Source organism: Gorilla gorilla, chromosome 5 (genome assembly GCF_029281585.2).
Source record: "Gorilla gorilla gorilla isolate KB3781 chromosome 5, NHGRI_mGorGor1-v2.1_pri, whole genome shotgun sequence".
NCBI classification, from domain to species: Eukaryota; Metazoa; Chordata; class Mammalia; order Primates; family Hominidae; genus Gorilla; species Gorilla gorilla.
This window is the reverse complement of record NC_073229.2, coordinates 161,183,225-161,211,172: the sequence shown is the minus strand read 5'-3', so window position 1 is coordinate 161,211,172 and position 27,948 is coordinate 161,183,225. Positions and strand designations below refer to the sequence as shown.

Here is a 27,948-nt window from a genome sequence, read left to right as displayed (position 1 = left end):
GCAAACAAGGCAATCCATCATCTCTGAAATTTCTAAGCTGTTTGGAATTATAGGCATCCTTAGACTCCTTGAAACCGCGTGCACATTTGGTGTGATCAGCTGTTGCACTTAAAGATAGCAGTGAATAGACATTTCATCTGGCCCTCAAAACTCATTGCAAGCAGGAAAGAATGCAAGACAGATAGTCAGTGTCCATCTTCAGAGAAACAAAGGAAATGGCCACAACCCTGACCACAAACTAGGAACCATCCAAGCCAAATCTTGTGGAATCTGAAGAAAAACAGCTGCAGAAACTGAAGGCAAACCTACATACACCTTCCCAGCTCCAACCACAGGAAACGATTTCACAAAATAAGTGTCACAGTGCGAAGAGGCCCACCTAACAATCTGAGAGCATGGAAATCTAAGGATTGCCACCACCAGAAATTAAGGAAATGTCCCCGTGGAGCCCCAGCTGGGTGCCACACAATATCAGAGATGGCGAAACTGAAATAGAAATCAGGCACACAGGACATGTCCGTTGTGGAGGCCGTGTCACAGCCCAGGGAGAAGCTGGGAATGAGCCGGAGTCAGGAGGAAAGGGAGGTGGCACTGGCTGGGAGGCAGCCCAGGAAGGCTACAACATCAGCCTCCTGCAGCCCAAAACCTGAGGGCAGACAGGCTTCACAGGGAGCAAAGGGAATAATGGATTTGGTGAGAGGGTGTTTGATGGAAACAGAAGTTTAAAATTATGGAGAGCATTGGCCGGACGCAGTGGCTCTCACCTGTAATCTCAGCACTTTAGGAGGCCAAGACTTCTGGATCGCATGAGCTCACAAGTTCAAAACCAACCTGTGCAACATGACAAAACCCTGTCTCTGCAAAAAAATACAAAAATTAGCCGGTCATGATAGTGCATGCCTGTAGTCCCATCTACTTGGGAGGCTGAGGTGGGAGGATGGCTTGAGCTGGAAGGTGGAGGTTCCAGTGAGCTGAGATCATGCCACTGCTCTCCAGCCTGGACAATAAAGCCGGGTCTTTTCTCAAACAAACAAACAAACAAACAAAAATTATGGAGAGCAAAAGCTCATTATCTGAGCCCTATTCTTATATCCATTTGCCTGTTCAACAAACAGCTGGCCCCACTCAAAAAGTAATAGTCCCAAGGGAACTAGCATAGCGCCTATTCATAATTACTGGAAGGGGGAAAGAGGAAAACAGAATACAAGTTTCCAGAAAGCTTTGCTATGGAAGTAAGGAAGAATTAAAATAAATAACAGTCCATAATTTTGTTAGAGTGCATAAACAACAGGATCTGTAAAGGTAAAACTCAAAGAAGAGAAAACAGTGAAAGAAGAGTTTCTAAGACAACAGGGAGAACATGCTTTTTTTAAGGAAGTGTGCAGAGCTTAGGAAAATGCTGGAATATAAAAATACTGTATCAAGATGAAAAACCTGTTAGAGCTAAGTGATAGTAATGGTTGAACAGGTAATAAAAACTGTTTGGAACTGTGTGTCATAAATGTGTGGTGTGTCTAGAAAAAAATTGGTAAAAACAATAGCAAGACATGTCCTGGTGAAGTTACTGGACTTTAAGATAATTAAATGATTCATGGCCGTTTTAGCAAAAGCAGAACTCAAGTTGAGAGAAAGGGAGAATTTCAATCTGGCAACACTCAACAGAATATATCTTGTGAGGAAAAGACAAGTATAACCTAAGGCTCTTACTAAGTTCAGTAGACTGGTGTTTGGAAGCAGGTGGGAACTCAGGAGATGACTTTTCTGAGACCTTCCTGGAAGATGAGGTGGAGCACTAACTAAAGATGACCTCCAGCTAACAGAGAGATAAAGACAAACCCAAAAGAAGAACTTAGTGATGACCAAAAGACTGGTAGCATGGATGGAATTCATCTCAATGTAGAACTAAGACTAAATAGTGATGGAAATGTAATTATTGAAGTTTCTTAGAAATAATTTGAATTTAAACAATAATATAAGGTGGAAAAGGAGGGGAGAACTATAAGTGTACTGATTTTCATAGCCAGAAGCCATTAAATGTCATCTAAAATGACAATATTTTATTATTTTAATAATTAACTTCTCAATATTTTTCACAAACCATTTTCTTAATTTAAAAGCTCTTTTAGGAACAAATATGTCTTGTGACAAACATTTGCACTTCTGTAGTTTCTTTAATCTCACTTCAATTTCTTTTTTCTTTCAAAGTTCAGGGCACATTGAATTGACTACTTTTATTAAAACCATATGTATGGTATAATCTAATTTTTGTCCATCTATTCTGCTATCATATCGTCCTTCTGTTTATACAGAAGCACAATGAGATATCCAGAATCATACACACCAAATGTTCCAGGGTAAAGGGGTTTTAGGATGATTTGTTTCTCTTTTGATTATACTTTCTGAATTGTTTGATTGTTTGAATTAAAAAACATTTACCATATTTTCAAAAAAGAATAAAGTCAGTTTTGTCTTTGAAAAAAAAATTCAGATAACTAAAACCAGTGAAAGACTTCAGCAGCGACTCACAGTGACCTCATTTATCTAGAACCTCATTCTTATTTCCAAGGAGTTTCTCAGGAGCCAGTGTTAGAGGAAAGAAATCACTTTGCAGAGAAAAGGCTCGTGAGCATGTCCTTGCCTCCTTATCCATTAGGTGGAGCAAAGAGCTTGCTCTGTCCTTTATGTTTTATGTGATCCAGAAAGGGATTTTTAAAAAATAGACAAGAGTCATCACTGCTTTGTGTGAGCAGATCACTTAGATTGTGCAACTTTTAAAAATATGTTTTTAAAAAGAAGCTTGCGATGTTGGAGTTCTTACATGCCTGTGCATGTGAAAGAGGGCAGGAATATAGGGCAACGTATTTCACTGCCAGAGGGCTCCAAGCTCAGCTCTGGAGTCAGACAGTCCCCAGTTCATAGCCAGGCTATGAACCTAGCTGGGAAGGTTACAGATTATACTTTTATACTTTTGAGTGAAGTTTGTTTCCAAGGTGAAAATTTTCCAAAAGTTTAAATTCTATCCACCAAAACAATTAATGCAAAAAAATGGAATGTAGCACTAAAAGCAGAAGTTTTGGCATCGGGGAAGAGTGGTTCAAATCCCAGGAATGCTGTTTACTAGTCATGTGAATTTGAGTGGATCCCTTAATCTCCCTGAGCCTCAGCTGTCTCATCTGTAAAATGGGATGAAAATAAGAGTACCTACCCCCTAGGGTTGTTATGATAATTAGTGAGATAAAGCTTGTAAATCAGAGACCACTGAGGGCCCCATATGGCTGTTTGCCATGCGTGAGTGTCATTACTGGAATATTTGCTGAGTGATTCTGGTCATCATTCATTTATTTTGTTGAAAATCTTGTAAAGAGCCTTTTCTCCTGCATCAGCATCTGTCATGGGAAGCTGCCTTGCCTTTGGCAGAGTGAGGAAGTTTGAGGAGGGAGGGGCCACATAGGCAATGGCAATAGTCTTCAAGCCACAACTCAGGACTCTTTGATGACTCATGAAATGAATGTTGAGGGATATTATTTTTAATGGAAAGGAATGGAATGGTGTGGAATGGACTGGAATGAAAAATAACTGAATGCAAGGCATGTGGTAAAGTTTAAATATTTTCTTGTACAATTTTTGTTTTAATATGTTAGATAGTTTTATATTTTGTGAGCTGAATCACAATGTAAAATGTATTTTTCTTTTCCCTGTGGATCATGGTCAAAAAAAAATTGAAAGCCCCTAAATAACAGTGATCACTTGGATGGAGAAGTTGATCAGTAAGATCTGACCATATCTCTGATGTCTTTTGGTAGATATGGTACTTAGGAAATGGGAAACATTTACTTTCAGAAATCTGTTGCCATATTCTGAAAAGAGAAAATATCCTTAAGCTTTGGCAATACATGGGCATATCCTCTTTCTCAAGACGCACTCTTCCCTTGACCTTTCTGATATTTTTTTCTCATCCCTCTTTAGTTGCTATTTCCAGGTCTTCTTTCTGTCCAACCTTTAAATCTTGACGCTCCTGAAATTTTATCCTAGACTTTGTTTTGTTTCCATGGATCATTCATTCATGCTTGTGCCATCAATGAGCAGTTTGATGACATTGACTCCAAAATCCCTACCTCCCACACACATGTCTCTCCTGAGACCCATTGCCCACTGGGCATCTGCAGTGGGATATCTCTAACATACTCAGGCTCAAGGCATCAAAAGTGAACATCTTATCTTCCCCTCCTGCTCTGCCTTCCCATCCATTTCCCAAATCTGTTCTGTCTCAGTGCTCTTTATCGTAGTAAATATCACCACCATTCCACCCATCTGCCCCAGACAGAAAGAGACAGCATCCTTAACACCTTCATTTCCCTAATCTGTTACATGTTTTCTATCACGAAGTCCTATCTCCTAATATTTCTTGCTTTTGTCCTGTCCTTATTTATCCTACTGCCCCCGTCCTTGTCCAAGCGACCTACATCTTCCCCTGGACCACTGTAGTGTCCTCTCAGCTGTTCCCTAAGCTGCCACTTGTAACCCATCACCTTTCCCAAACTGCCTCCCCTGTCCCTTTCACTGGCTTATCACATGTTACCTGAACTCTACACTTCAGTCTCTCCCACCTGAAAAGGGCTGAAAATATTGCCACCTCCCTATTTGCTATGGGGGTTGTGTTTTTAATAAAGAAAATGAAAATCAGTATGACCAACCTAGTCAATATTATCATCATCACTATAATTATCAAAAATGCAGATTTCTGTATGCACTCCAGCCTCATGTATTTTCCCTAGAATCATTGATACTTAGATTTTTATATGCTATGAGAACGTCAAAGTAATTTTTCTTCCAAGAAAAAAAAGACAAACTGTTCTTCAAACAATCCGTCAAACTGACCTCGTGTACATAGTAGACTAAAAACCTACACAGATAATTACTAGAAGAATTGATCACACAATATGTAAAAATTTCACTGTAGCCAAAGAATAACAATAAAATATATGCTTTCAAAATATACTATCCACATTATAATTCACAGAAAGAAAGGTGATTACAGAAACTCTGACTCATGTTCCTGACAGCTGATGAAAAAAATTGCCCGCCGCAAAAGTGGATTCTTTTTTATCTCAATGACAGGCACTTTTGTTTTTCTGAAGAGAAGGTCGTCAGTTCCATTCAGTTTTATAAAATGACTGAGTTTTTTTATTGTAAAGTATAGAGGGCACCTCATTATTAATTCAGCTTCTTTCTTAGCAGATATGGGCAAAAGAAATGGCTGAATAAATCAGAATGCAGAAATATCAATAGAACCTACTGTGATCTTTCTGCTGAAACTTCTGACTACGAACACCAGTATTATGCCAAAGTTAAGGCCATTTGGGGAACAAAGTGTTCCAAATGGGCTGAAAGTGGACGGTTCTATCCTTTTTTAGAAAGTAAGTAATGCCATTATTGCAATGGTCAGTTAAACATGTATTCATATCAGGTTTAACAGTCTCAGCCTCACAGACAGCCTTGCCCAGAGGAAGGTACTCTGCTTGGCTGTATTCTGGACCAGTGGGTTGAGTGAGCAGGACAAAGTCCTTAACCTTGCTGGCTCTGAGTCTCACCTTGATTGACTGATTGATTGATTGACTGTAGAGACAGGGCCTCATTATGTTGCCAGGCTGGTCTCAAACTCCTGGGCTCATGCTATCTTCCCACCTCAGCTTCTCAAAGTGTTAGGGTTACAGGCATGAGCCACCGCACCCAGCCTGAGTCTCATCTTTAGAGTGAAAGGTTTAACCAAGTGGTCTCTAAGATCTCTCCCAGATCCAAAATTGATACTAGATGACAATGATATCAAATTTTGACTTTGTCTTACTACTTTGTGGAAGCTATGTAATTTGAGGAACAAAATGACTTTATTTAATGTGGGTTTATGGACTATTAATGTCTCCACAAGATTGATTAAACATTGTCCTGATTATCCACTATGCTTCTTCTTGTATGAACTTGGTAGTGTGATGATGTAATTTCCAAGTGTAACCCAGAATTAAGGCAACTTCTTCCTGGTATTTACTTTTAAAATGTTGCCATCCCCTGAGCTATGGCTGACTCAGTCATGAAGGACCCACTCAGGGCTGCCATAATGAGCTCTGCAAGCACTCCATAAGTCCAGGAGCCCTTCCGGATCAGAGGTCAGAAAACTACCCTTGGGACAAATCCAACAACACCCTTTCTGTTTTTCTACAAGCCAAGAGTTAAGAATGGTATTTATATTTTTAAATAGTTTCTGAAAATCCAAGGAATATTTTGTGACATTGGAAAAGTAAAGGAAATTGAAATGTTGATGTCTATTCATAAATAAAGTTTTATTGGGACACAAGCCACACTCATTTATTTACACAGTTACCTTAGATTGCTTTCGCAATACAGCAAGAGTGGAGTAGTGCAACAGAGATCATATGGCCTGCGATGCCTGAAATATTTACTGTCCAGACCTTTAGGATAAAAGTCGCCTGGTCTCTGTTCTAGATCATTCTAATCACATCTCTGATTTTCCACTTATCAAGTCACGTTGTTGTCATTTATCACCAACTTTTCAACTCACAGAAATGTTACAAACAGTTTTGATTGTATTAACCATCTACTGTTTATGCATGTGACTAAGGAAACAGAATACTTGAGTTTGCTGTTCTAACACGGGATCAGGCTGTGTGAAGGTTGGTTTCAAGGTTGGTTTCAGGATGATTTCAAGATTTGGCATATCTCAGGCCCACCTTAGTACATTTTGAGGCATCTCCTGTAAGAAGGTGTCTTTTAAGGCTGGGCGCGGTGGCTCATGCCTGTAATCCCAACACTTTGGGAGGCCGAGGTGGACGGATCACAAGATCAGGAGTTCGAGACCAGCCTGGCCAACATGATGAAACCCCGTCTCTACTAAAAATACAAAAATTAGCTGGGTGTGTTGGCGGGCACCTGTAATCCCAGCTACTTGGGAGGCTGAGGCAGGAGAATCGCTTGAACCCAGGAGGTGGAGGTTGCAGTGAGCCGAGATTGCGCCATTGCACTCCAGCCTAGGCGACGGGGCAAGACTCCATCCCAAAAAAAAAAAAAAAAAAAGGATGTCTTTTAGGGCCTTGATCCAAGTAGGATTATATGGTAGCTTTACCTAACGTAATTTTTCATCTGAACATGATAATACCCTCTTTCTCCCCCTTTAAGCACAAATTGGCCCACCAGAGGTGGCACTGACTACAGATGAGAAGTCCATTTCTGTTGTCCTGACAGCTCCAGAGAAGTGGAAGAGAAATCCAGAAGACCTTCCTGTTTCCATGCAACAAATATACTCCAATCTGAAGTATAATGTGTCTGTGTTGAATACTAAATCAAACAGAACGGTAAGCCTGAAATGGAATGGGGCATACATTCATGTACCACTCTGTAGCTAATGTGGGAACAAACAACCCTGATGCATTGATTCTCTGCATGTGAATCTGGGAAGTCATGATGTTCAAAAGATACGCCGCACAAAATAAAGTTCTATATACAGAAATTTTACAGAACTAACTTCAGATCTTCTTTACAGAAACTCTGTTGACAGGATGTGGTGCTGTTATTGGAGTGTAGAGAGATTGTACACTTCACTTTGATGAAGAGCTTTCACTTGCACAGTCTTTCTCTGAGAAGAAAAAAAAAATGTGAACAAGGACCCAGGACAATGAATAAGAACTCTATCCATGTGTTGTTTAGAATTGTTCTCAGCATTGGTCCAGTTCCTGACCATGCTCTGCTGAGCTAAAGGAAAAGAGTATATTGAAACTGTTGCTGAAAAAAAAAAAAAAAAAAGCTTATACTGATAGTAAAGAATTAAATGGTGCCTTGGTCTTCTATTTCCTTCTACAGTTATTTGTCTGGGGTGGTCCCAGAAATGTCTGGCTCTAACCAATGTTTGCAATTCCCTATCCTAGTGGTCCCAGTGTGTGACCAACCACACGCTGGTGCTCACCTGGCTGGAGCCAAACACTCTTTACTGCATCCACGTGGAGTCCTTCGTCCCAGGGCCCCCTCGCCGTGCTCAGCCTTCTGAGAAGCAGTGTGCCAGGACTTTGAAAGGTAAGCTTTAAAAAATCTTTGCTGGTCTAGGAAGGAGATCTGCTAAAACTAGAAGTCGGTATGATGGTTTAGACAAGGTTTTGACAAATCCGTGTCTAACAGAAACAGGTTGAGGCAAAGGCAGAAACAACTACCACCAGAAATGCGTGGAGCAGCCTGGGACTCTGCCATTGAGCTTGGCCGACGTTCAGAAGCGTTCTCACACCCTCAGAGAACTCATACAGGTTCCGTGTCCACTGCCAGCTTCTTTCCATGGTCCTTCGGCCACCTGCCTTGTGAATTAACAATGAAGAACTTTTACACATGCCTTTTTTCTTCTTTAAAATCATAATCAGGCTGGGCATGGTGGCCCACACCTGAAATCTCAGCACTTTGGGAGGCCAAGGAGGGAGGATGGCTTGAGCCCAGGAGTTTAAGACCAGCCTGGGCAACACAGTGAGACCTCATCTCTATAAAAAATAAAATCAACCAGGCTTGGTAGTGCATGCCTATAGTCCTAGCTACTCGGGAGGCTGAGGTGGGAGGATCACCTGAGCCCAGGAGAGGCTGCAGTGAGCCATAGGTGCACCACTGCACTCCAGCTTGGGCAACAGAGTGAGACCTTGTCTCAAAAAATAAAAAATAAAATCATAACCACTCTGATTGATAGAAATTCTGTGGTCTTCAAGAACATCAGACAATTTTATTGCTAGAAACAAAGCGTTATTCTAAAACCACTGTAAAGCAGAATTCATTTTTTACTTTCCCTGGGGAATACTAATTATAGGTGCTTCCAGTTGTATTCAAGTGCCACTAATTGGCTGCATGAGGGTCTGGGATCCACAGATCAGTGATCACTTCCTTATCCTTACAGTTGCTTCTCTCTATTTCCTTTTATTTATCTCCTCTTCACATTTTCTACACTGGGCTGCCAAGGAACCGTGATTGGAGATACCCATTCCTATGAGAAGACATAGAGTTGTGAGCTTGGCATTTGTTTAATTTTTCTGCTTTCACAGTGAGAGGAGCTTTAACTAAAAACTTGAAAATTGAAAAAAAAATACATCCTAAAGTTTGCCTACATCGAAGGGCTCTTCATCCATTATTCCTCCGCTTCTTTTCCAAACAGCTGGTCTAGAGACAGAGGCCCACGACCTCCACCCCATGCCTTGGCTCTATCACCAGCCATGGATAGGAATCCATAACCCCTGCTTTCCTCCTCCCTCACCCCTCCCACCTTTCACGATGAAACTGTCCCAAAGTAAAGAAAGGGAACTTTGTGAGTACATGTGAAAAGCGCAAGGCTTTGCCTTTGACTCTCTGTCTTTATCATAGCTTTTCTTTTACGATGAAGGAGTCTCTACCATATATCAAATGAAACTAAAATGCCAAGCAAAACAAAGCATATTGAAGAAATCGTATTCGTATTTGGGAGAAGTGCTCTCTTTACTAACACCTTAATCAGTGCCAGCTGGTGGGAATGAATTTCCAGTGGAAATCATTAACACAATTGGAGCAAAAGCAACAAAATGCAGATTAAATTCAAAACTTCTCAGTAAGCAGATGAAGCCCACTTTCTCACTAATATGAAAAAAGTGGCCAAGTGCAGTGGATCACGCCTATAATAACAGCACTTTGGGAGGCCGAGGCAGGAGGATCACTTGAGCCCAGGAGTTCAAGACCAGCCTGGGCATCATGGTGAAACCCCCATCTCTACTAAACATACAAACTTAGCCAGGCATGGTGGCACACACCTTTAGTCCAAGCTACTTGGGAAGCTGAGATGGGAGGATCACCTGAGCCTGGGGAAGTCAAGGCTACAGTGAGCCGTGATTGTGCCACTGCACTCCAGCCTGGGCAACAGAGTGAAACCCTGTCTCAAAAAAAAATAAAAGAAAGGAAGAAAAATTAACGGAATAACAAGGCTCTGTTTCTGGTTCTGAACCCGTGCTATCCCAGCTGTTAGACCACCAGAGATATCTTTCCAACACACTGGTGTGAGGACTTGCTTTCTGAATAATCAGTATTACCTCTATTGGAACTATTCTTTAAAACATACTTCTGCTCTCTCGTACCCCATCCCTAAAATACAATTATAGTTTATTAGGTTTGTTGTAGTAAACATGGGTTAGTGTATGCTAAATGCTATCAGCCATTGTTATGACTTTTTTCAATTAGGACAGGCTCAATCCAGGGACCAGGGATTGTATTAAGAGGGTTGGACTGAGTTATAGGCTACAAGCAGGGCAGGTGGTGTTCTGACACCCGCAGCATCCGCATTGCAGCATTGGCACATCTCTGTATGGAACCTGGTGATGAATGTGCTCCTTGGGAATTGTGCAGGGTAACAGGCCCACATGCGGAACCTTTCCCACCGGCTCTTGTTGACCACCCTCATCAGCCATGACACATCTGTTTCGCTTTCAACTGGATAGTTATCCAGATAGTGACTTTGCTGCTTTCTCTTGGGCCCAAGCATCAAGAGCATCCAACATTCTCCTGGATTAGAATGCTCCGGTCACACTCCTGCTGGTTTTGTTAGTGTGTAAGGAGCACACTCGGACTTTTGTCATTTGTGCTGAAGCTGCTCTTTTTCCTACAGCTGTATCAGTCAGGATTTTCCAGAGAAACAGGACCAATAGAATACATATAGATGCACATATCGATATACTTATTTGTTTAGAAATATTGATTTATTTTAAGGCGTTGGCTCACAGGATCGTAGAGGCTGGCAAGTCCGAATTTATAGGATAGGCAGGCTGGAGACCCACAGAAGAGTTGATGTTTGCAGTTCGCACCCAAAGGTAGTCTGCTAGCAGAATTCCCTGTTCCTTAGGGTCATCAAGACATTTTTTATGAAAGTCTTCAATTGATTGGATGAGACTCACCCACATTATAGATAGTAATCTGCTTTACTCAAAAACCTGCTGATTGAAATGTTAGACTCCCATTAAAAAAAAAAAACAACGACAACAACAAAAACCTTCACAGAAGGCTCTAGAATAATGTTTAGCCAAATATCTGCATACTGTGGCCTAGCCAACTGGACATGTAAAATGTACCATCACAACTTCCAAGTATACCACAGTGGCTTAACAAGTATGAGCTAGTCACAATGAGCTCTAGTCATCAGCTATATGGCCTGATCAATGGTGTGGGCCAGGGCTGCTTTTATTAAAACGATTTCCCAGGTCTTTTCATTCCTCTGCGGACTTTTACTCATCATGAGCCTACAGCACAGCAGGCCCGGGAAGGGAGTTAACTGCCATTCGCACTGTACCCTGTCCAGCCACCTCCCTACACACATCCCCAGGCTCCAGCCCTACCCAGAAAGTCCAGCCAAACAGTGCAAGAACAGTTCTGCTACTCATATAAAAGTGGCATCATGCATTCATGTCTTTCAGTGAACATGCAGAAAGATTGAGTCAAACAGGTGGCGTGGAAAAGTGGAGCAATTCAATGGGATCTTCACTGGAGCGTTTTGTTGTTTGTTTGAAATTCTGTGACTTACTTGAATATCAAATACACTTACTTTCAAATATAAGAACCTGCATGAATCTCATAGCCAGACATACGATGGTGGAATATGTGCTGACTTGGATGATTGATGTATTCTTAGTGTAAACATTTGAAGTACACTCAGATGATTCCTTCAGACCATCTCTTGTCAGGGAGAGTACGAATTCTGAGACCGCTTATAACATTTAGCTTAAGCTTCTCAATGTAGAGGTGAGAAAACTGAGTTCCCAAATGTAAGTGATCTGCGCAGAAGCAGCTTAACGATACCAGTTTTTTCCCATCACATCAAATCACAACTATCTAATCCCTTCCCAAGAATTCCCACCTTTTTTTTTTTTTTTTACAGATCAATCATCAGAGTTCAAGGCTAAAATCATCTTCTGGTATGTTTTGCCCGTATCTATTACCGTGTTTCTTTTTTCTGTGATGGGCTATTCCATCTACCGATATATCCACGTTGGCAAAGAGAAACACCCAGCAAATTTGGTGAGTACTTGGTGTGGCAGGGTTCTTTATTATAATAGTACACCTCCAGGAGGACAGAAGAGGAGGTTCTAGAACAGATTCAGTTCCCTTTAAGGGCAGAGTGAATTTAAAGTTAAATAGCTGGTGAATTAAAAAACAGTTTCTGGGCTGGGCATGGTGGCTCACACCTGTAATTCCAGCACTTTGGGTGGCCGAGGCAGTTGGATCACTTGAGGTCAGAAGTTCAAGACCAGCCTGGCCAACAGTGTGAAACCCCATCTCTACTAAAAATGCAAAAATTAGCTGGGTGTGGTAATGCACGCCTATAATCCCAGCTACTCGGGAGGCTGAGACAGGAGAGTCACTTGAACCCGGGAGACCAAGATTGCGGCAAGCCGAGACTGTGCCACTGCACTCCAGCCTGGGTGACAGAGTGAGGCTCTGTCTCAAAAAAAAAAAAAAAAAAAAAAACGCTTTCTGGATTAGCTGACTAACAGAACGTTTTTCCTTAGCTTTGAAAAGATGTTCTATTTAACCACCAGATTATACAAGGTCCCACAGATAAATTCAGTCATGATCCCTGCCCTGCCCTTCTAGAAGTTCAAGCCTAGTAGGGAACTAGAATTTCAAAATAACACATGAAGGCTAAGATGAGAGCAGGCACTGGGAACTCTGGGGGTACAAGGAGGGCCCCAAAGCCCTACACAGGGGCTCAGCTCTCATGCCAGGGCTTGGCTATGAGAGGTGAGTAGGAGTTAGGATCCGTAGTGCAGGCAGAAGAAACAGCAAGGTGGATGTGTGGAAACTGCATGACACCCCTAAACAAGGAGGCTCCAGATGAGGAGCTAGAGAAGAAGATGAGACTGGAGAGTGGGCGGTGGGTCGAAGTAAGGGGAGAGCTGGGGTGCTGTTCTAAGGAGCTAGGCCTCATTCTACTGGCAAAGAGAAATCTCCATAGGGTTTTAGGTTAGGAGCATCATAGTCAGTATCAAGGTTTAGATCCAACCAGATATTAGTTCCAGGAAAACTTAGAGTGGAGTTAAGACTAGAAACAAGAAAAGCACCTAGGGAACTGTAGCTTTGTCCAGGGGAGAGAAGATTCAAGTCTAACAGGCGAGAGTGGGATATCAGGCTAGAGAGAAAGACATGGAATGGAAACACACTTAGGAGGAACATGGCCATGACTTAATCCTTCACAGTAAGAAGAAGCAAGAAAGAAGAAAGAATTAAACCCACAGAGGTGGGACAATGTGCTGAAGGGTTCTGAAGGGCTGAGCATATTTTTAACAATCAAAACCATTTTCTTGGGAACTATTAAAAGATGTGTTCACGTGTACATGATAACATACCTTGTTTCCTGTTAGTTCAGTTTATAAGTTTTTCTATGATTCTGCCTGCATTCAGATTTCAGAGTTGGCTTCTTAATGGCATTGGGAGACCTTTTCTGGAAGGAACATTCACAGGAGAATTGACCACCTGTGATTTTTTTGAAACTTAAAATGTTGTAAAAGATTGAGGCTGAAGGTTCTGTTTTGTAAAGTTAAATGAAATCACATGGTAGAGTGACAATGAGGATTGTAACTCATGCTCTCTTAGATAACAGGTATCTTTCATGGTACCCACAGCAATATTTTAATCTCATCTGAGCTTCCTTGACATGATTTAGAGTTACTCTGTCTACCATAAACTGGCAGATGAATTTCCTTTTTTGGCTCTATTATAGCATGATAAGAATGGTGTAAGGGGTAAAAACCATCCCTGCTCATATATTTCCCTCCTTTTCTACATCCAGTTCTCATGCCTGTCTGCATTTCAAGTATATCCAAAAACAGGGCAAGTAGCCCAGGTAACCACAGCTTATTAACAAGTACATAGCGAACTATAAATAAAACAATGTCACAAACTCTGCCACACTCAGTCTTTGCTACTCTTCATGTGGCTGAGATTCTGACTTTACAGAATGTAAAAAAGGTCGAGAAATGAAGCAACTCCTCTGCCAGTTAGAAGAGGGGGCACCAACGCCCCAGCCCCAGCCCTGGACTGGAGAAATATCCACCCAGCCAACCACTTCTCGCTTCCAACTATCTTTTGTGTGTCTTGGGTCTCTTGCCTCCCAGTGAGCGAGGTTTTCTGTATATTGCAAGCATAACTTTCATTTACATGAGTTGGTAAGAGTAGGTCTTTAAAACTGTCTGGTGACAAGATATTCTACCTAACAGCTGTTTTTAATGTCTCTCCAAAGTGAAAAGGTGAAAATCATTCTCTTTTCTCTTTATAGATTTTGATTTATGGAAATGAATTTGACAAAAGATTCTTTGTGCCTGCTGAAAAAATCGTGATTAACTTTATCACCCTCAATATCTCGGATGATTCTAAAATTTCTCATCAGGATATGAGTTTACTGGGAAAAAGCAGTGATGTATCCAGCCTTAATGATCCTCAGCCCAGCGGGAACCTGAGGCCCCCTCAGGAGGAAGAGGAGGTGAAACATTTAGGGTATGCTTCGCATTTGATGGAAATTTTTTGTGACTCTGAAGAAAACACGGAAGGTACTTCCCTCACCCAGCAAGAGTCCCTCAGCAGAACAATACCCCCGGATAAAACAGTCATTGAATATGAATATGATGTCAGAACCACTGACATTTGTGCGGGGCGTGAAGAGCAGGAGCTCAGTTTGCAGGAGGAGGTGTCCACGCAAGGAACATTATTGGAGTCGCAGGCAGCGTTGGCAGTCTTGGGCCCGCAAACGTTACAGTACTCATACACCCCTCAGCTCCAAGACTTAGACCCCCTGGCGCAGGAGCACACAGACTCGGAGGAGGGGCCAGAGGAAGAGCCATCGACGACCCTGGTCGACTGGGATCCCCAAACTGGCAGGCTGTGTATTCCTTCGCTGTCCAGCTTCGACCAGGATTCAGAGGGCTGCGAGCCTTCTGAGGGGGATGGGCTCGGAGAGGAGGGTCTTCTGTCTAGACTCTATGAGGAGCCGGCTCCAGAAAGGCCGCCAGGAGAAAATGAAACCTATCTCATGCAATTCATGGAGGAATGGGGGTTATATGTGCAGATGGAAAACTGATGCCAACGCTTCCTTTTGCCTTTTGTTTCCTGTGCAAACAAGTGAGTCACCCCTTTGATCCCAGCCATAAAGTACCTGGGATGAAAGAAGTTTTTTCCAGTTTGTCAGTGTCTGTAAGAATTACTTATTTCTTTTCTCTATTCTCATAGCACGTGTGTGATTGGTTCATGCATGTAGGTCTCTTAACAATGGTGGTGGGCGCCTGGAGTCCAGGGGCTGGCCGGTTGTTCTATGCAGAGAAAGCAGTCAATAAATGTTTGCCAGACTGGGTGCAGAATTTATTCAGGTGGGTGTACTCTGGCCTCTTGGTTCATTATTTTCAAACAGGCACACTTGTACAATTATTTTCTGGGTACCTCCCATGTGCACATAGCACTGTAAAAAATATTTCCCAAAGATCACTCATTTTATAAATACCACTTTTTCAGAATTGGGTTTACTGCGAGCAGGAGGAGATACTTAAAACATGCACATATACCAGGTTGGTGGTAAGTTGGTCACATGTGAAAACCTCAACTATTTAATCATCATGATTCATATTTTGAGTGAATACATCAGGCACAGACCTTCATGATATCACACACTCTTGGCTACTTTAAGAGGCCATCTTTAATACCTTATGAGTAGTTCTGGAGTGTAAACATAAACGAGTATTCTTTTGTAGTCAGAAAAGTGTCCTCTCAATAATTTAGTAGGGGCTTATTGTCTCTCAAAACTAACCTAAAAGAAAATGACACATTTTATAATAGAATATTACATTTATTTCTGGAAGTGTGTTTTCAAAAAGATATTTACATAGTCTGTAAACTAGAAAGTGTTAAGTAAAGCTCTAGGTTACTGTGTTACTATTATAATATTAAACATTAGAATAGGCAGTCGTTCAAAGACTCTTTGGAATATCTATGAATGAATATCCTCTATTCTTATATGATAAAACCCACAAGTAAATATAGGACATACAAGAGAAATGAGTTAAATGACTATGTAAGGGAGAGTTTATTAAAATTTGATGAAATTTACTGTAGGAACTAAACTATGCCATAAAACAATAGCTTTCTAGTTCATTTCCAGTAACTGTTCCCATCTCCTTTACCACTTGTTAAGAAAATTAAATTCTTCAGTCACGCTGCTTTAAAATGGGACAAAATCTATTAAGTTGAACCATATATAATTGTTGATATTTGGCTGTTTTTAATCTGACAAGCAGTAACTCCATATGGTTTGCCTTAATATATATTTGTTTTAATCATGAACTCATAATCCATTAATGCTCTTTCATGAGAAGAGATATCACCCATATTTCTTTATTGATATTTTTGGTACAGGCAGACAACCCTGGTAGGAGAGATGGATTCTGGGGTCATGACCTTTCGTGATTATCCGCAAATGCAAACAGTTTCAGATCTAATGGTTTAATTTAGAGAGTAATTATATTAATCAGAGTGTTCTGTTATTCTCAATCTTTATAGAAACGATTCTGCTGGTTTTGAAGAACAGATGTATTACACTAACTGTAGAAGTAGTTCAAGAGTGAGAAAGAATAAATTGTTATTAAGAGCAAAAGAAAAATAAAGTGATTGATGATAGTTCTGCTTATTAATTCCATTCACAAAATATTCTCTAAGTACCTAATATGTCCTTCAGTGTCCTCATCTGTGCAATAGAAATAAGAGCTGCCTTAGGGCTGTTTTGAGGATTAAAAGAGTTGGACTATAGAAGGTACTTAGACCTGTGCTGGGCACATAGTGAGTGCTCCCTAAGTGTTTGTCATCATCATCATTAACTGCCAGGTCCCATTACTAACTGCCAGAAAGAAACGCCATTTAGACATACAACTACTGTGATTCAAAGGCAGACCTTGTCTAACTCTGTTTTTCTTACCAGAGAGTAAATAGTAATTTGCTTCCTACTTTGTGCCCTCAGATTGAAATCCTTCAGTGACTCAGCCACATTATCTGGCTTCGTAAAAGGGGAATCTAATTCTGAGTTGCTTTTACATCTCTTGTTATTCTAAGCATGTCAGAAATATTGAGCATTCTCTAATTTTGCTGCTTCAGTTCTTTGCAACATATGGATATATTGAATCTATATATATACACACACATTCAAACATGAGCATACAGTAGATATTTCTCATGGGGGTGGTGACATCTTCTTAGATGCGGTATATCTGTGTGGGAGGCAGCTGTCATGCATCCTGTTCCTCCTGTGGCCACGCCTCACCATCTCCAAGAAGCCACCCACCCTTTGGTCCGCTTCAGATTCCATCTCTGTGCCTGAGGTTCAAGTGGAGCTGAGAAGTTGAAGTTTCAGAATCCGACAAGTATAGTTGGTCCTCTATATCTATGGGTTCAGCATCCATGGATTCAACCAATAGCAAATCAAACATTCATTAAAAAAAAAAAAATCCACAAAGTTCCAAAAAGTGAACCTTGAATTTGCATCGCACTGAGTACTACACTGAATGCACTTAAATGAAGTGATGTCTAGGCCTATTGGGCATTACAAGCAATCTAGAGATGATGGAAAGTATACAGGAGAATGTGTGTAGGTTATCTACACCATTTTATACCATGGACTTGAGCATCCGTGGATTTTGGTATCCTCAGGGGTCCTGGAACCAATCCCCAATGAATACCAAGGGACAACTATGCTGTTCATCTTATCCCTGGTCATTCCCAGGATTTTATATACCACTTGAACATTGGTTAAGTTTTCCTTATCTAATAGAAATAAAAAACATCTATTAGCAGCTCCATTTCCACACCCCATAAATCCTAAACAACTGGTGAACGAAAATACCACCTCTACAAAGTAAGTGAAACATAGTGCCATGTCTTCCTCTCAAGAAGGAAGTGAGGGAAGTGAACTTGTCACTGGAGCCCATAACATGGGAAAGATCTGGTGCCTGCCCATGCCGAGCCCAACTGGAAGGAAATCAGTGCAGACAAAAACTATTTGTACAGCCCAGAGCACAAGACCGCCAGCTTGGTAAATCTAATGAGAACATTAAACAGAGGATTGGTTGTCATGGATGGGTACCCCTGGGTCATTAATCAAGTTATTTCTGGCCCACACATTACCACCCCCACATCTTGCAGATTAATTTTTGCTAAATTATCTTAGAAGAACTTTTCCTTTTTAATTCCTCACATTGTATCTTCCATAAACCTATCTACAGATATTTTTCAAAGATTTTGCTCAAAAGCATGTACCTATAATTTTTAAAATAAATAGTGCTATGGTTATGGGTATTTTAACAATAGCTTTTATTTTTATTATAGAAGACATATATTAAGATATATGTATACATATTCATTGTAGAGTAACTAGAAATAAATAGGGGAAGAAAGAAAAATTACCTGTAATACTGTCACCCAGATTTAACCACCATAAACATATTTGAATAGAGAAATGATTCTCAACTGGGAGAATTTTTGTCCCCCAGGGGATATGTGGCAATGTCTAGAAAATTTTTGATTGTCACCACTCAGGAGGAGGGTGCTGCTGGCATGTAGGGGGCCAAGGCCAGGAATAAATACTGCTAAACATCCTACCATAACAAAGAGTTATCCAGCCCAAAATGCCAATAGTGCCTCAGTTCATAAACCTTGGTGTAGGACTTTCCGGACATTTTCATTGCATGTATGTAAATATTTTTGCCAAAAGTGGGGATTATATTGGATTATTTTATAACTTGCTCCTTTCACTCAAAAATATGTAACTATCTGATTTTAACTACAGATTAAGTTTATAATGCACCAATCTTATTCAAGCTAGAACATTTGAAACAACAGATTGGGAATTATTTTTTCCAAACATAATGCTTTAAAACAGTTTTAGGCCAGGCATGGTGGCTCCCGCCTGTAATCCTGGCACTTTGGGAGGCCGAGGTGGGTGGATCACTTGAGGTCAGGAGTTTGAGATCAGCCTGGCCAACATGGTGAAACCCCATCTGTACTAAAAATACAAAAATTAGCCAGGCGTGGTGGCATGTGCCTATAATCCCAGCTACTCAGGAGGCTGAGGCGGGAGAATCACTTGAACCTGGGAGGCGGAGGTTTCAGTGAGCCAAGATGGCACCACTGCACTCCAGCTGGGGTGACAGAGCGAGAGTCCATCTCAAATAAAATAAAAAAATGAAAATAAAATAGATTTAGCCAAGCAGCAACCAAAAATACTGTAAGTCCTTTAAAGATAACTGAACCTCTCAAAAACACTATTTCCTGAAAATTACTACCTCTCCAAACTGGCTGGATGACTATTCTGGTCATGTATCGTCCCTTATTGGAGTTAGACTCTCTGTGCTTAGTTCCTACTACCACTTCTCCCAAGCCTTGGGTCCTCAGTGACATGTGCTTGAAGGCAGCCTTGGCCATGCAGGCCATTACTTTGACCATCTCAGCAGGACTGATGTTCCTCCAGCCTCCTTGGCCCGTTTGGTGGCTGCAAAACTTCAGTCCTACTAGTTTTAATCTTTAACATTTTCCCTTTGATTTTCACTTCTTGTTTTCATGCCAGTGAGTTAAGGTTCTTTCAGCATTGCTACACGCAAGACTCCCTTGAGGGAGGGGGTGAGGGCTGGTGTGTGAGGCTGTTTGGTGGTGCTTTCTGTTGTGCTTGTGTTGATGGGTGAAGGCTCCTTCTGTCCCAAGGAACTGATGCTCTGGCTCTTTGCTACAACTGGAAGCAGATGAGGCATTTTCTCCCTTACTCTCCCCAACAGATCTCTTTAGATTTCTCAATCTGTCATTTTCTGGATTAGGTGGTATTCAGAGGGTTTCCACCAACTCAGAAGATGGACATATGGCTCATGTTTATGTTTTCATGCACAGGCCACTGAGACAGATGAGCACTGATGGGGATAAACACCATTGGTCATTTGCCTGTCCCTGGCACTCACTTTTGAGGGGCATATTAATTAGATACTGCTCTTAAAGGTCTCATACAGTTAAAATTATTTACATATTATTCTTTCTTCTCAGGCAAGTGCATTCTTTCCCATTCTGAAATTGATTTGACATGCTAAATAAAACATCAGGATATTTGATATGCGAGGAAAATTTAAAAATGATAGAGATTTTAACCCCAAGCCCCCAAAAAGGAGGTGTGGCGTATTGGATCTCTATTAGATTTGTTGACTTTTTGCTTTAAAAAGAATTTGCCAGCATTTGATTAACAAAAGGATATATGGACAAATGGAAACACACCTTAGAACTTTTCAAATTGACTGATTGAGGGATGGATAAGCCAAAGAAGAATCAGTATGGTGTACTGATTGCAAGGATAGACTCTTGAAGCTGAGAGGCTTGGTCTCTGTAGCTTCCTAGGTTTGTCACCTCAAGGCAACTTAACTTAACCTCTTTGGACCAAACTCCCTCATCAGTGAAATGAGGATGATAATTTTACGTACCTCAGAGGGCAGCAGATTTAAATGAATCAATATATTTGAAGCACTTAAAACCGTGCCTGACACAAAATAAGTGCTCAATAAATAAAACAATAAAAACAGCAATAAAAACAGCACCAGATGCACATATAAGAATGTTCATAGAAGCATCATTCATTTTTTTAATCTGCAAAAGAACACAAAGGCTTATCAGCAGAAGAAAGCTTTGAAAATGAACTACAACTTCACAGGGTAACATGAATGAACCTCACAAACATAATATTGAGCAAAAAGATTGATTTCTAAAAGAACACAGATAGAATAATTCCACTTGTATAAAATACCCAAACATAGAAAACTAAACACTATATTGTTTAGGGATACATATATATGTGGTAAGACAAGGAAATGACTAAAAGTTTGAGATTGTGGTTCCCCCTTGGGAACCAAGGACAGAGGTCACATTGGAATTGGTAATGGTCTCCTTAAATGGTGATGAAAACAAGAGTTTTCCTTTGGTTATTCTTCTTTAGACTGAGCATGTATAGTATACGTGCCCTAATGTATGTCTATTTAATTAAGCAAAACAACAATGGAATTCCAAAGCCCCTGAATTTTAGTGTCATACTCATGGGTTCCATAATCAGTATTAGCTTTGTGACACTGGTCAAGGCATTTGAAATTATGAAAGCTGTCATACATTTTCCCTTGGAATTCAGAAACAAGTATATTAATGGTCATATTCTGTTTATAAAAGCTCTTAGTTTGCAAAATTTTTACTAAGTCTAAAATTCTGAACAGGAAAGAGCCGTTGACAGATTAGGTTCTATGCAGAAGTTAAAACCTTAGCTTTACTGAGAACCGTCATTATTCAAAATAAACAAATACCTGAACTCTGGTAGGAAATGAGGAGGACACGTGATTCACACAAACTGCTGAAATGCAAGCACCTTTTTCTTATTCACAGGTAATATGCATTAATAAGTAATAAGATCTCAGGCAGGCAAACAGATTGTCCCACTGATAAAAATTACGTAGTGTAAACAAATCCCTCTTTTAAGAACCAGCTACTAGTTTATCTCTGTTAGCTGATTTTAGCATGCAGGGAAGAAGGGTTAGGATTTTTCAAACGCCCTGCCTTTACACTTCAGCTGATTGTTCCTTTCTGTAATAAGCTTGCCTTGGTTACAATCGCTTAGTGACCATTAGCAAATAGAATGTGTTTGCTTTTCCTAAGGTCCATGTTTCCTGCCAGCTTGTTGCCACCAGCTTCCAAAATAAAATATTTTGAAATTACAGATTGAAACAATGCTTTCACGTAGAAGCCTCTTTAGTTGAGGCATAATGAGGAACTTTAAACATTTAACCTCTGGGAGAAAAAAGAGTATAAACGTATAAACAGAAGTATAGGTAAGACATTCATATAAACAGAAGTATAGGTAAGACATTCATATAAACAGAATTATAGTTAAGTATAATTAAGGTGTTTCTTGACTGGGCACAGTGGCTCATGCCTGTAATCCTAGCACTTCGGGAGGCCTGAGGCGGGAGGATCACTTGAGCCTAGGAGTTCGAGACCAGCCTGGGCAACTAACAAGACCCTGTCTCTACTTAAAATTCAAAAACATTAACCTGGTGTGGTGACAAGTATCTGCGGTCCCAGCTACTCAAGAGGCCAAGGCAGCAGGATGGCTTGAGCCCAGGGGTCAAGGCTGCAGTGAGCCATGATGGCGCCAATGCATTCCAACCTGGGCAGCAAAGCAAGACCCTGTCTCAAAAAAAAAGTTTCTTGTTAGCAACCCACATCAACTAAACCCTAGGCTCAAATACCAGGAGTGTTGTGTTCATTTTGGGCAGCACCTTTAACAAGGGCTTTAGCCAACCAGAAAACAACTTTAAAAAGTCTCAAAGCCAAGACTTAAGGGGAAGTGCAGAGAGAAAGAATCCAGGACTTAGTGAACCCCTGATAACCATATGCAAAGGACTTTCTTGCAAACGAGGACATTAGATATATATGTCTGTTGCTTCAGAGAATAAAATTAGGACACATATTTGGGGGTCTCTGGAAGACAGAGTTCAGTTCTGAGTAAGGGAGGGTCTTCTATAATTAAGTGGCAGCTCTGAGGTACTGAGTTTCCTGTCACTGGAAAGGTTCAAGTACAGGCTGGTTTCTGCTACAGCTTTTGTAGACGGATTCCTCCACAGGGTTGGGAGTTGGGATAGATGAGATCTAAGGTCCCTTTCACTTCTAAATGCCTAATATGAAATATGAAAAAAACAATATTTGAAATCTTTTTTTTTTTTTGAGACGGAGTCTCACTCTGTCACCCAGGCTGGAGTGCAGTGGCGCAATCTCAGCTCACTGCAACCTCCACCTCCCATGTTCAAGCGATTCTCCTGCCTCAGCCTCCCGAGTAGCTGGGACTATAGGTTAATACCACCACACCCTGCTAATGTTTTCTATTTTTAGTAGAGACAGGGTTTCACCGTGTTAGCCAGGTTAGTCTCGATCTCCTGACCTCATGATCCGCCTGCCTCGGCCTCCCAAAGTGCTGGGATTACAGGTGTGAGCCACTGCACCCGCCCTGAAATTACTTTTCTTTCCTTTTTCTTCCACGCAGTTGACTAGCTTGCAACTCATTCTCTATTTTTCATATACTGCCATAGACTTGCCCTCTGTGTACAGCGAAGAGGAGCCAAGTAATACCCATCTGATACAGTTTGGCTGTGTCCACATTCAAATCTCAACTTCAATTGTATCTCCCAGAATTCCCATGTGTTGTGGGAGGGACCCAGGGGAGGTAATTGAATTATGGGGGCTGGTCCTTTCTGTGCTATTCTCGTGATAGTGAATAAGTCTCTTGAGATCTGATGGGTTTATCAGGGGTTTCCACTTTTGCTTCCTCCTCATTTTTCTCTTGCTACCACCATGTAAGAAGTGTCTTTCGCCTCCTGCCATGATTCTGAGGCCTCCCCAGCTGTGTGGAACTGTAAGTACAATTGAACCTCTTTTTGGGTATGTCTTTATCAGCAGCGTAAAAACAGACAAATATACCATCCCTGAATGGGACACACAGGAGCCTAGAAGTTCCTCCCTGAGGAGTCAGCACCAGACTGACACCTCTGAGTTCTCATCCTTACAAAAAATAAATTCCAGTCTAGAAATGTCATCTTCCCCTCTCCCTTCTTCATGGCCATGATGCTTAAGCAAGTCCTTTTTACTTCCTTCTTTTTTCCTTAATGAAGTTTTTGGGTTGCCAGAAAAGGAAATACTGTACAAATGAGACTCAAAAGCTAACTTATTTCCGTAAATCTCTTTCTGACTCCTAGATATGTTCCCAGTACCTAAAACAGTACTGATCATATAGTAGTTACTCAATGAAATATTCGCTGATAGAATGTTTGAATAAAGGAATCTTTAAATTTATATTAATTAGTCCTCAAAAATAGACCCACACAATAGTTAACTGATCTCTGACAAAGGCCCAAGGCAATTCAATGGAGGAAGGGTTGAGCATTCACCAAATGGTGCTGGAACAATTGGATATATAATGCCAAAAAAAAAAAAATCTAGACAAAGACCTACCTTTCACAAAAATTAACTCAAAATAGATCACAGACTAAATGTGAAGTTCAAAACTATAAAACTTCCAAAAGAAAAACATATAGCAGAAAATCTAAATGATCTTGGGTTGGCAATGAGTTGTTAGTTACAACACCAAATACATAATCCAAAATGGGGTTCTGGCCAAAGGAAGAGCAAGTGCTCAGTCGCTGAGATGCAGATGCACTTGTACTTTGAGGAGAAGGTCAGAAAGCAGGCAGCTGATCACAGAGAGGCAGGAGGAGCCTGGGAGAAGATCTGGGCAGGAGGCAGACAGAGGCCAGATCACAGAAGCCTGATGGTTCCTGTAAGGAGTTTGAGTCACACTTTAATGGCAATGGGGAGCCACTAGAGAGTTTTAAGCAGGAAACTGATATGACTTGATACAGTTAATAAATGTCTATTCAATCTAAATCTGAATGACCCTTTGATGGTGGCTCAGTGGGCACCTTCAACTTTTGAAGAGAGAATACGGAAGAAGAAAATGAGTTCTTTTGTTTGGGAGGTGGGGTTGGTTTTGTTTTTTATTTTTATTTGTTTTTGTTTTGCTGGGAGTTTGGAATAAAGCATTGAGTCTGGGGAATACTAACTTTAAGATACTTGCACTATTATCATGGGAAGATGCCAAGGAATATATGGGAATACACATCAAAAAATTGGGGAAAAGGATAGAGCTTAAGGATGAATCATTCTCATAAATAGAATCAGAGGACAAACTAGCTAAGGGAGAGCATAGACTACAAAGAAGGGAAGTCAAGAATAGAATTATGCCTAGATTTGTGGGCATTTAAAGAGAAGGCAGAGGAAGGATGTTGAAAGGTAAGGGGAAATGTGGAAATCATAAAGGCCACTTTGGCCAAGCTCCATATATATATAGTCTCTCGTAAAGGAATAGAAAGCCCAAAGTGAGAAATTTTCAGAGAGATTGTAACTAGAATGAAGACTCGAGTCAGAGGAACTAATATGAAGAACCCAGTAGAGGCAATACTATCTTCTGTATCAGCAAAATCAGCTCCCATTGAAGGCAGCAGGTTGAAGGCATAAGTAAAAGCTCTGGTCAAAATGAAATTGGGTCCCAGAAAATTTATCTTATAAAAATAATTGGGCAAATGCACAAGAATATAAGATGTTCATTGCTGTATTTCCAATAGCAAAAATTTTTCAGTAATTTGCATCTCCGACAATAAAGAATTAATTGAATTGATTTTATTACATCTGTATGGGCAAAATTAAGTAGCCATTAGAATAAAGGAGAGTATTCATGCTTTATTTAGCAGAAAAATGTTTTTAAAATGGAATGTATCATATTTTTATAAATATGTATACATTTTTATATTCATATTTATAAATATGTACATATAAGTGCATAGTTTTTATTTCTGCTTACCTGTTTTCGGTTTTCATCATGGATATATATTACTTGTGACATTTTAAAAGTATTTTTAAAAGAAAAATGTGGAAATTCTATTATGAGCACATTTACTCTGTTACTGGCACCACCCTCAGGATCAGAGAGGCCTCTAGGCTATTATTGTATTTTAAAGACCAAAGCCTCAAAGAGAAAGTAATTAGGATGGAATGGTGAGAATTCAATGAACAATGTCTTTCCAACAGTGTTATTAAGGACAGGCACAGCATATAAGTTCAGATGGAAACATTCAAAATGCATTTGAACCGAGGAAGTAAAACCAGTTGAGTACAGCTGAAGATGAATAATCCCATGAGATATCTATCTAGCTGAAATTAAGGAACAATAAGACTAGTGTCGATAAGGAAAGCTCTTCAACCCAGTCACAGAAAAGGGAGCTCATACAACCTGTGAACCATTATGATTTAATTTTAATTGTTTAAAAGAACCAGAGGAAACTCGGTAGTTGCAAGTGGTGTGTGAATTTTTAAAATATTTTAATACTGTTAGATAGAAAACAGATGCTCACTTATGGAAGCCGTTTTTGTTTGTATAGAATCCGAAATACAAATGTGCAATCGTATAAGCAAATGTCTCAACCTTCAAGTTTGCCTTTTAAATACTATTTGAGGCCCATGGTATGTAGAATAAAAATTATTAAAGTTTCAAAGTTTACAAGGATTTTATAAAGACCCTACATATCTGATGGGAGAGGGAGCTAGTAAACAAATATTTCTGTGCCATATCTCTATTTTCAGGGGAATAATGGAAGGCAACGCCTCCGAATTAAATTTTGGGACCCCCAGTAAAATTTCAGGAAAGCCCAGAATTGATCTGAGAATGCACAAACTCGGCATGTCTTTGACAGAGAAGGCTCCGGGATTTCAGCGCGTTCATTGCCCTCCACTAAGGAGCTGCTCAGCAAAGGGGCTTCCCTCTGCTCTGCTCTCGGGTTCGGAATCCGGAGCGAGTTTCCGGTGAGCGGCGCCCGCTGAGCGAGTGGGAAAGCATCGCGCGTGCCTTTCCCCGCGCGCGTCTGCGGATCAGCGCAGGCGAGGTGGGTGGGTAAGTGCAGGGGAGCGGGGCGGAGGGCGGCAACGCAGAGCAGTCAAGTCTTCCTTGAAATGCTGCAGGCAAAGCCAGACATTTACATCTAAAAATGGCTCGATCTGATTCCACAGTCTTGCCAGGAAAGTCTGTCGTTTCTTCGTGACCCTCCGCTGAGGGCTAGGACCCGTTCCTAACAGGGAGCCTTACATTGGCAGCGCCCCCGCGTGCATTCGGAAACGGAGTAGGTTACTCGCTGTGCCTGGTGCAGCCCCCTACACGTCCTCAGCCTGCCAGGCTGCAGGCCACATCTTTCCCGGGGTGGCTTTGGACTGGCTGCGTCCCTCCATAGTCACCATGGCCCCTGGTTGGAGGGAGCAAGTCCAGGGAGAGGTGATGAGAAGCCCATCCCTCCAGACGGGCTCCTCCCACATCCGGGAGTGTTGGCCCCCATACCAGATAAATGCTTCCAGAGTGACCTCCCCATAAAGAGGTGGCTGAAATGGAAACAGCTTACCTCGGGTTCAGGCTTGCAGAAAATCACAGCTGCTTTAGGAAAATTCAAAAGAATTTTCACACACACAACCATGTCTCCTCCAGCCAAGGGACATAAATCTCCACCCAGAAGACCCACTGCCCAGTTTAGTTTTAGTTCTAGCACCTATCCCCTGCAGCACCGTGTTCATCTTAATCAGAGATTTTGTAATGAGAACATCTGCTATTCAAGCTCACAAATTTGGCAATCTGATGTAATAACTTATCTTTCATATGCAAGAAGGAACATTGTTGGGAGTGTTTTTGGAAGTTGGTTTTCCTTGTGCAATTTCATTATTTTGTTTTTCTCCCCCACTTCACAGCCAACTGAGATTTTAAAGCTGAGAAAAACTCAAGACATATAAACCATGACTCACAGCTATTTGTGAAAGATAAAATGCTTCTATTTCTCAGGCTTTAACTTTGAAAATTAAATATTCAAATAAAAAAATAACATTACTCCAATAGATGTCGGTGATAAAAATCATGAAAACAGTTTCTGAAAAGCTTCATAACACATCCAGATGGTTCTTTCCCCCTGTCCAATTTTGACCTAGTTCTGAGATTTTCTTTTTAAGTGCATCTTGACTTAACTGTTTACAAGTTGCCTCTTCAGCTTTTTTCCAGCAGAAGCCCCTGAGGAACCTTCTAGGGGTCTAAAAGGTTTCAGGGGACATTTTACTCCCCAAGGTCAGCCGAATGAGGCCTCCTTTTCTTTAGGGTATGACAGTCCTTTTCCAGACCTGTCAGCATGCAGAGTGCCTGTGGGGACAGAGGGCTGCTCCGGTGCCCTGAGGTGCCACCACTTGCCTCTCTCCACACCCCAGAGCCAGTCAGGAAGCTAATTG

At 41.0% G+C, this 27,948-nt stretch overlaps 1 protein-coding gene and 1 long non-coding RNA gene across 6 annotated transcripts in view; both read left to right on the top strand.

Annotated features, from left to right (window-relative positions):
* The window catches only part of IL20RA (interleukin 20 receptor subunit alpha), a 43,942-nt gene extending 28,531 nt beyond the window's left edge, over positions 1–15,411 (top strand). For 2 of the 5 annotated variants that reach the window (XM_055391200.2, XM_055391201.2), the window contains exons 3-7: positions 5,236–5,417; positions 7,189–7,364; positions 7,935–8,079; positions 11,924–12,063; positions 14,321–15,411. In XM_055391200.2, coding sequence (XP_055247175.1) covers positions 5,236–5,417; positions 7,189–7,364; positions 7,935–8,079; positions 11,924–12,063; positions 14,321–15,118 — 1,441 coding nt within the window. In that variant the 3' untranslated portion in view covers positions 15,119–15,411. The remainder of the gene's footprint in view (positions 1–5,235; positions 5,418–7,188; positions 7,365–7,934; positions 8,080–11,923; positions 12,064–14,320) is intronic. The other 3 variants (XM_019028678.3, XM_055391202.2, XM_004044736.4) reach the window with 2 other exon arrangements.
* A 6,348-nt stretch (positions 15,412–21,759) lies between these two features.
* The window catches only part of LOC109027218 (uncharacterized), a 29,469-nt gene continuing 23,280 nt past the window's right edge, over positions 21,760–27,948 (top strand). The window contains exons 1-2 of the long non-coding RNA XR_008680949.2: positions 21,760–21,917; positions 23,444–23,497. This is a non-coding gene — a long non-coding RNA (uncharacterized lncRNA). The remainder of the gene's footprint in view (positions 21,918–23,443; positions 23,498–27,948) is intronic.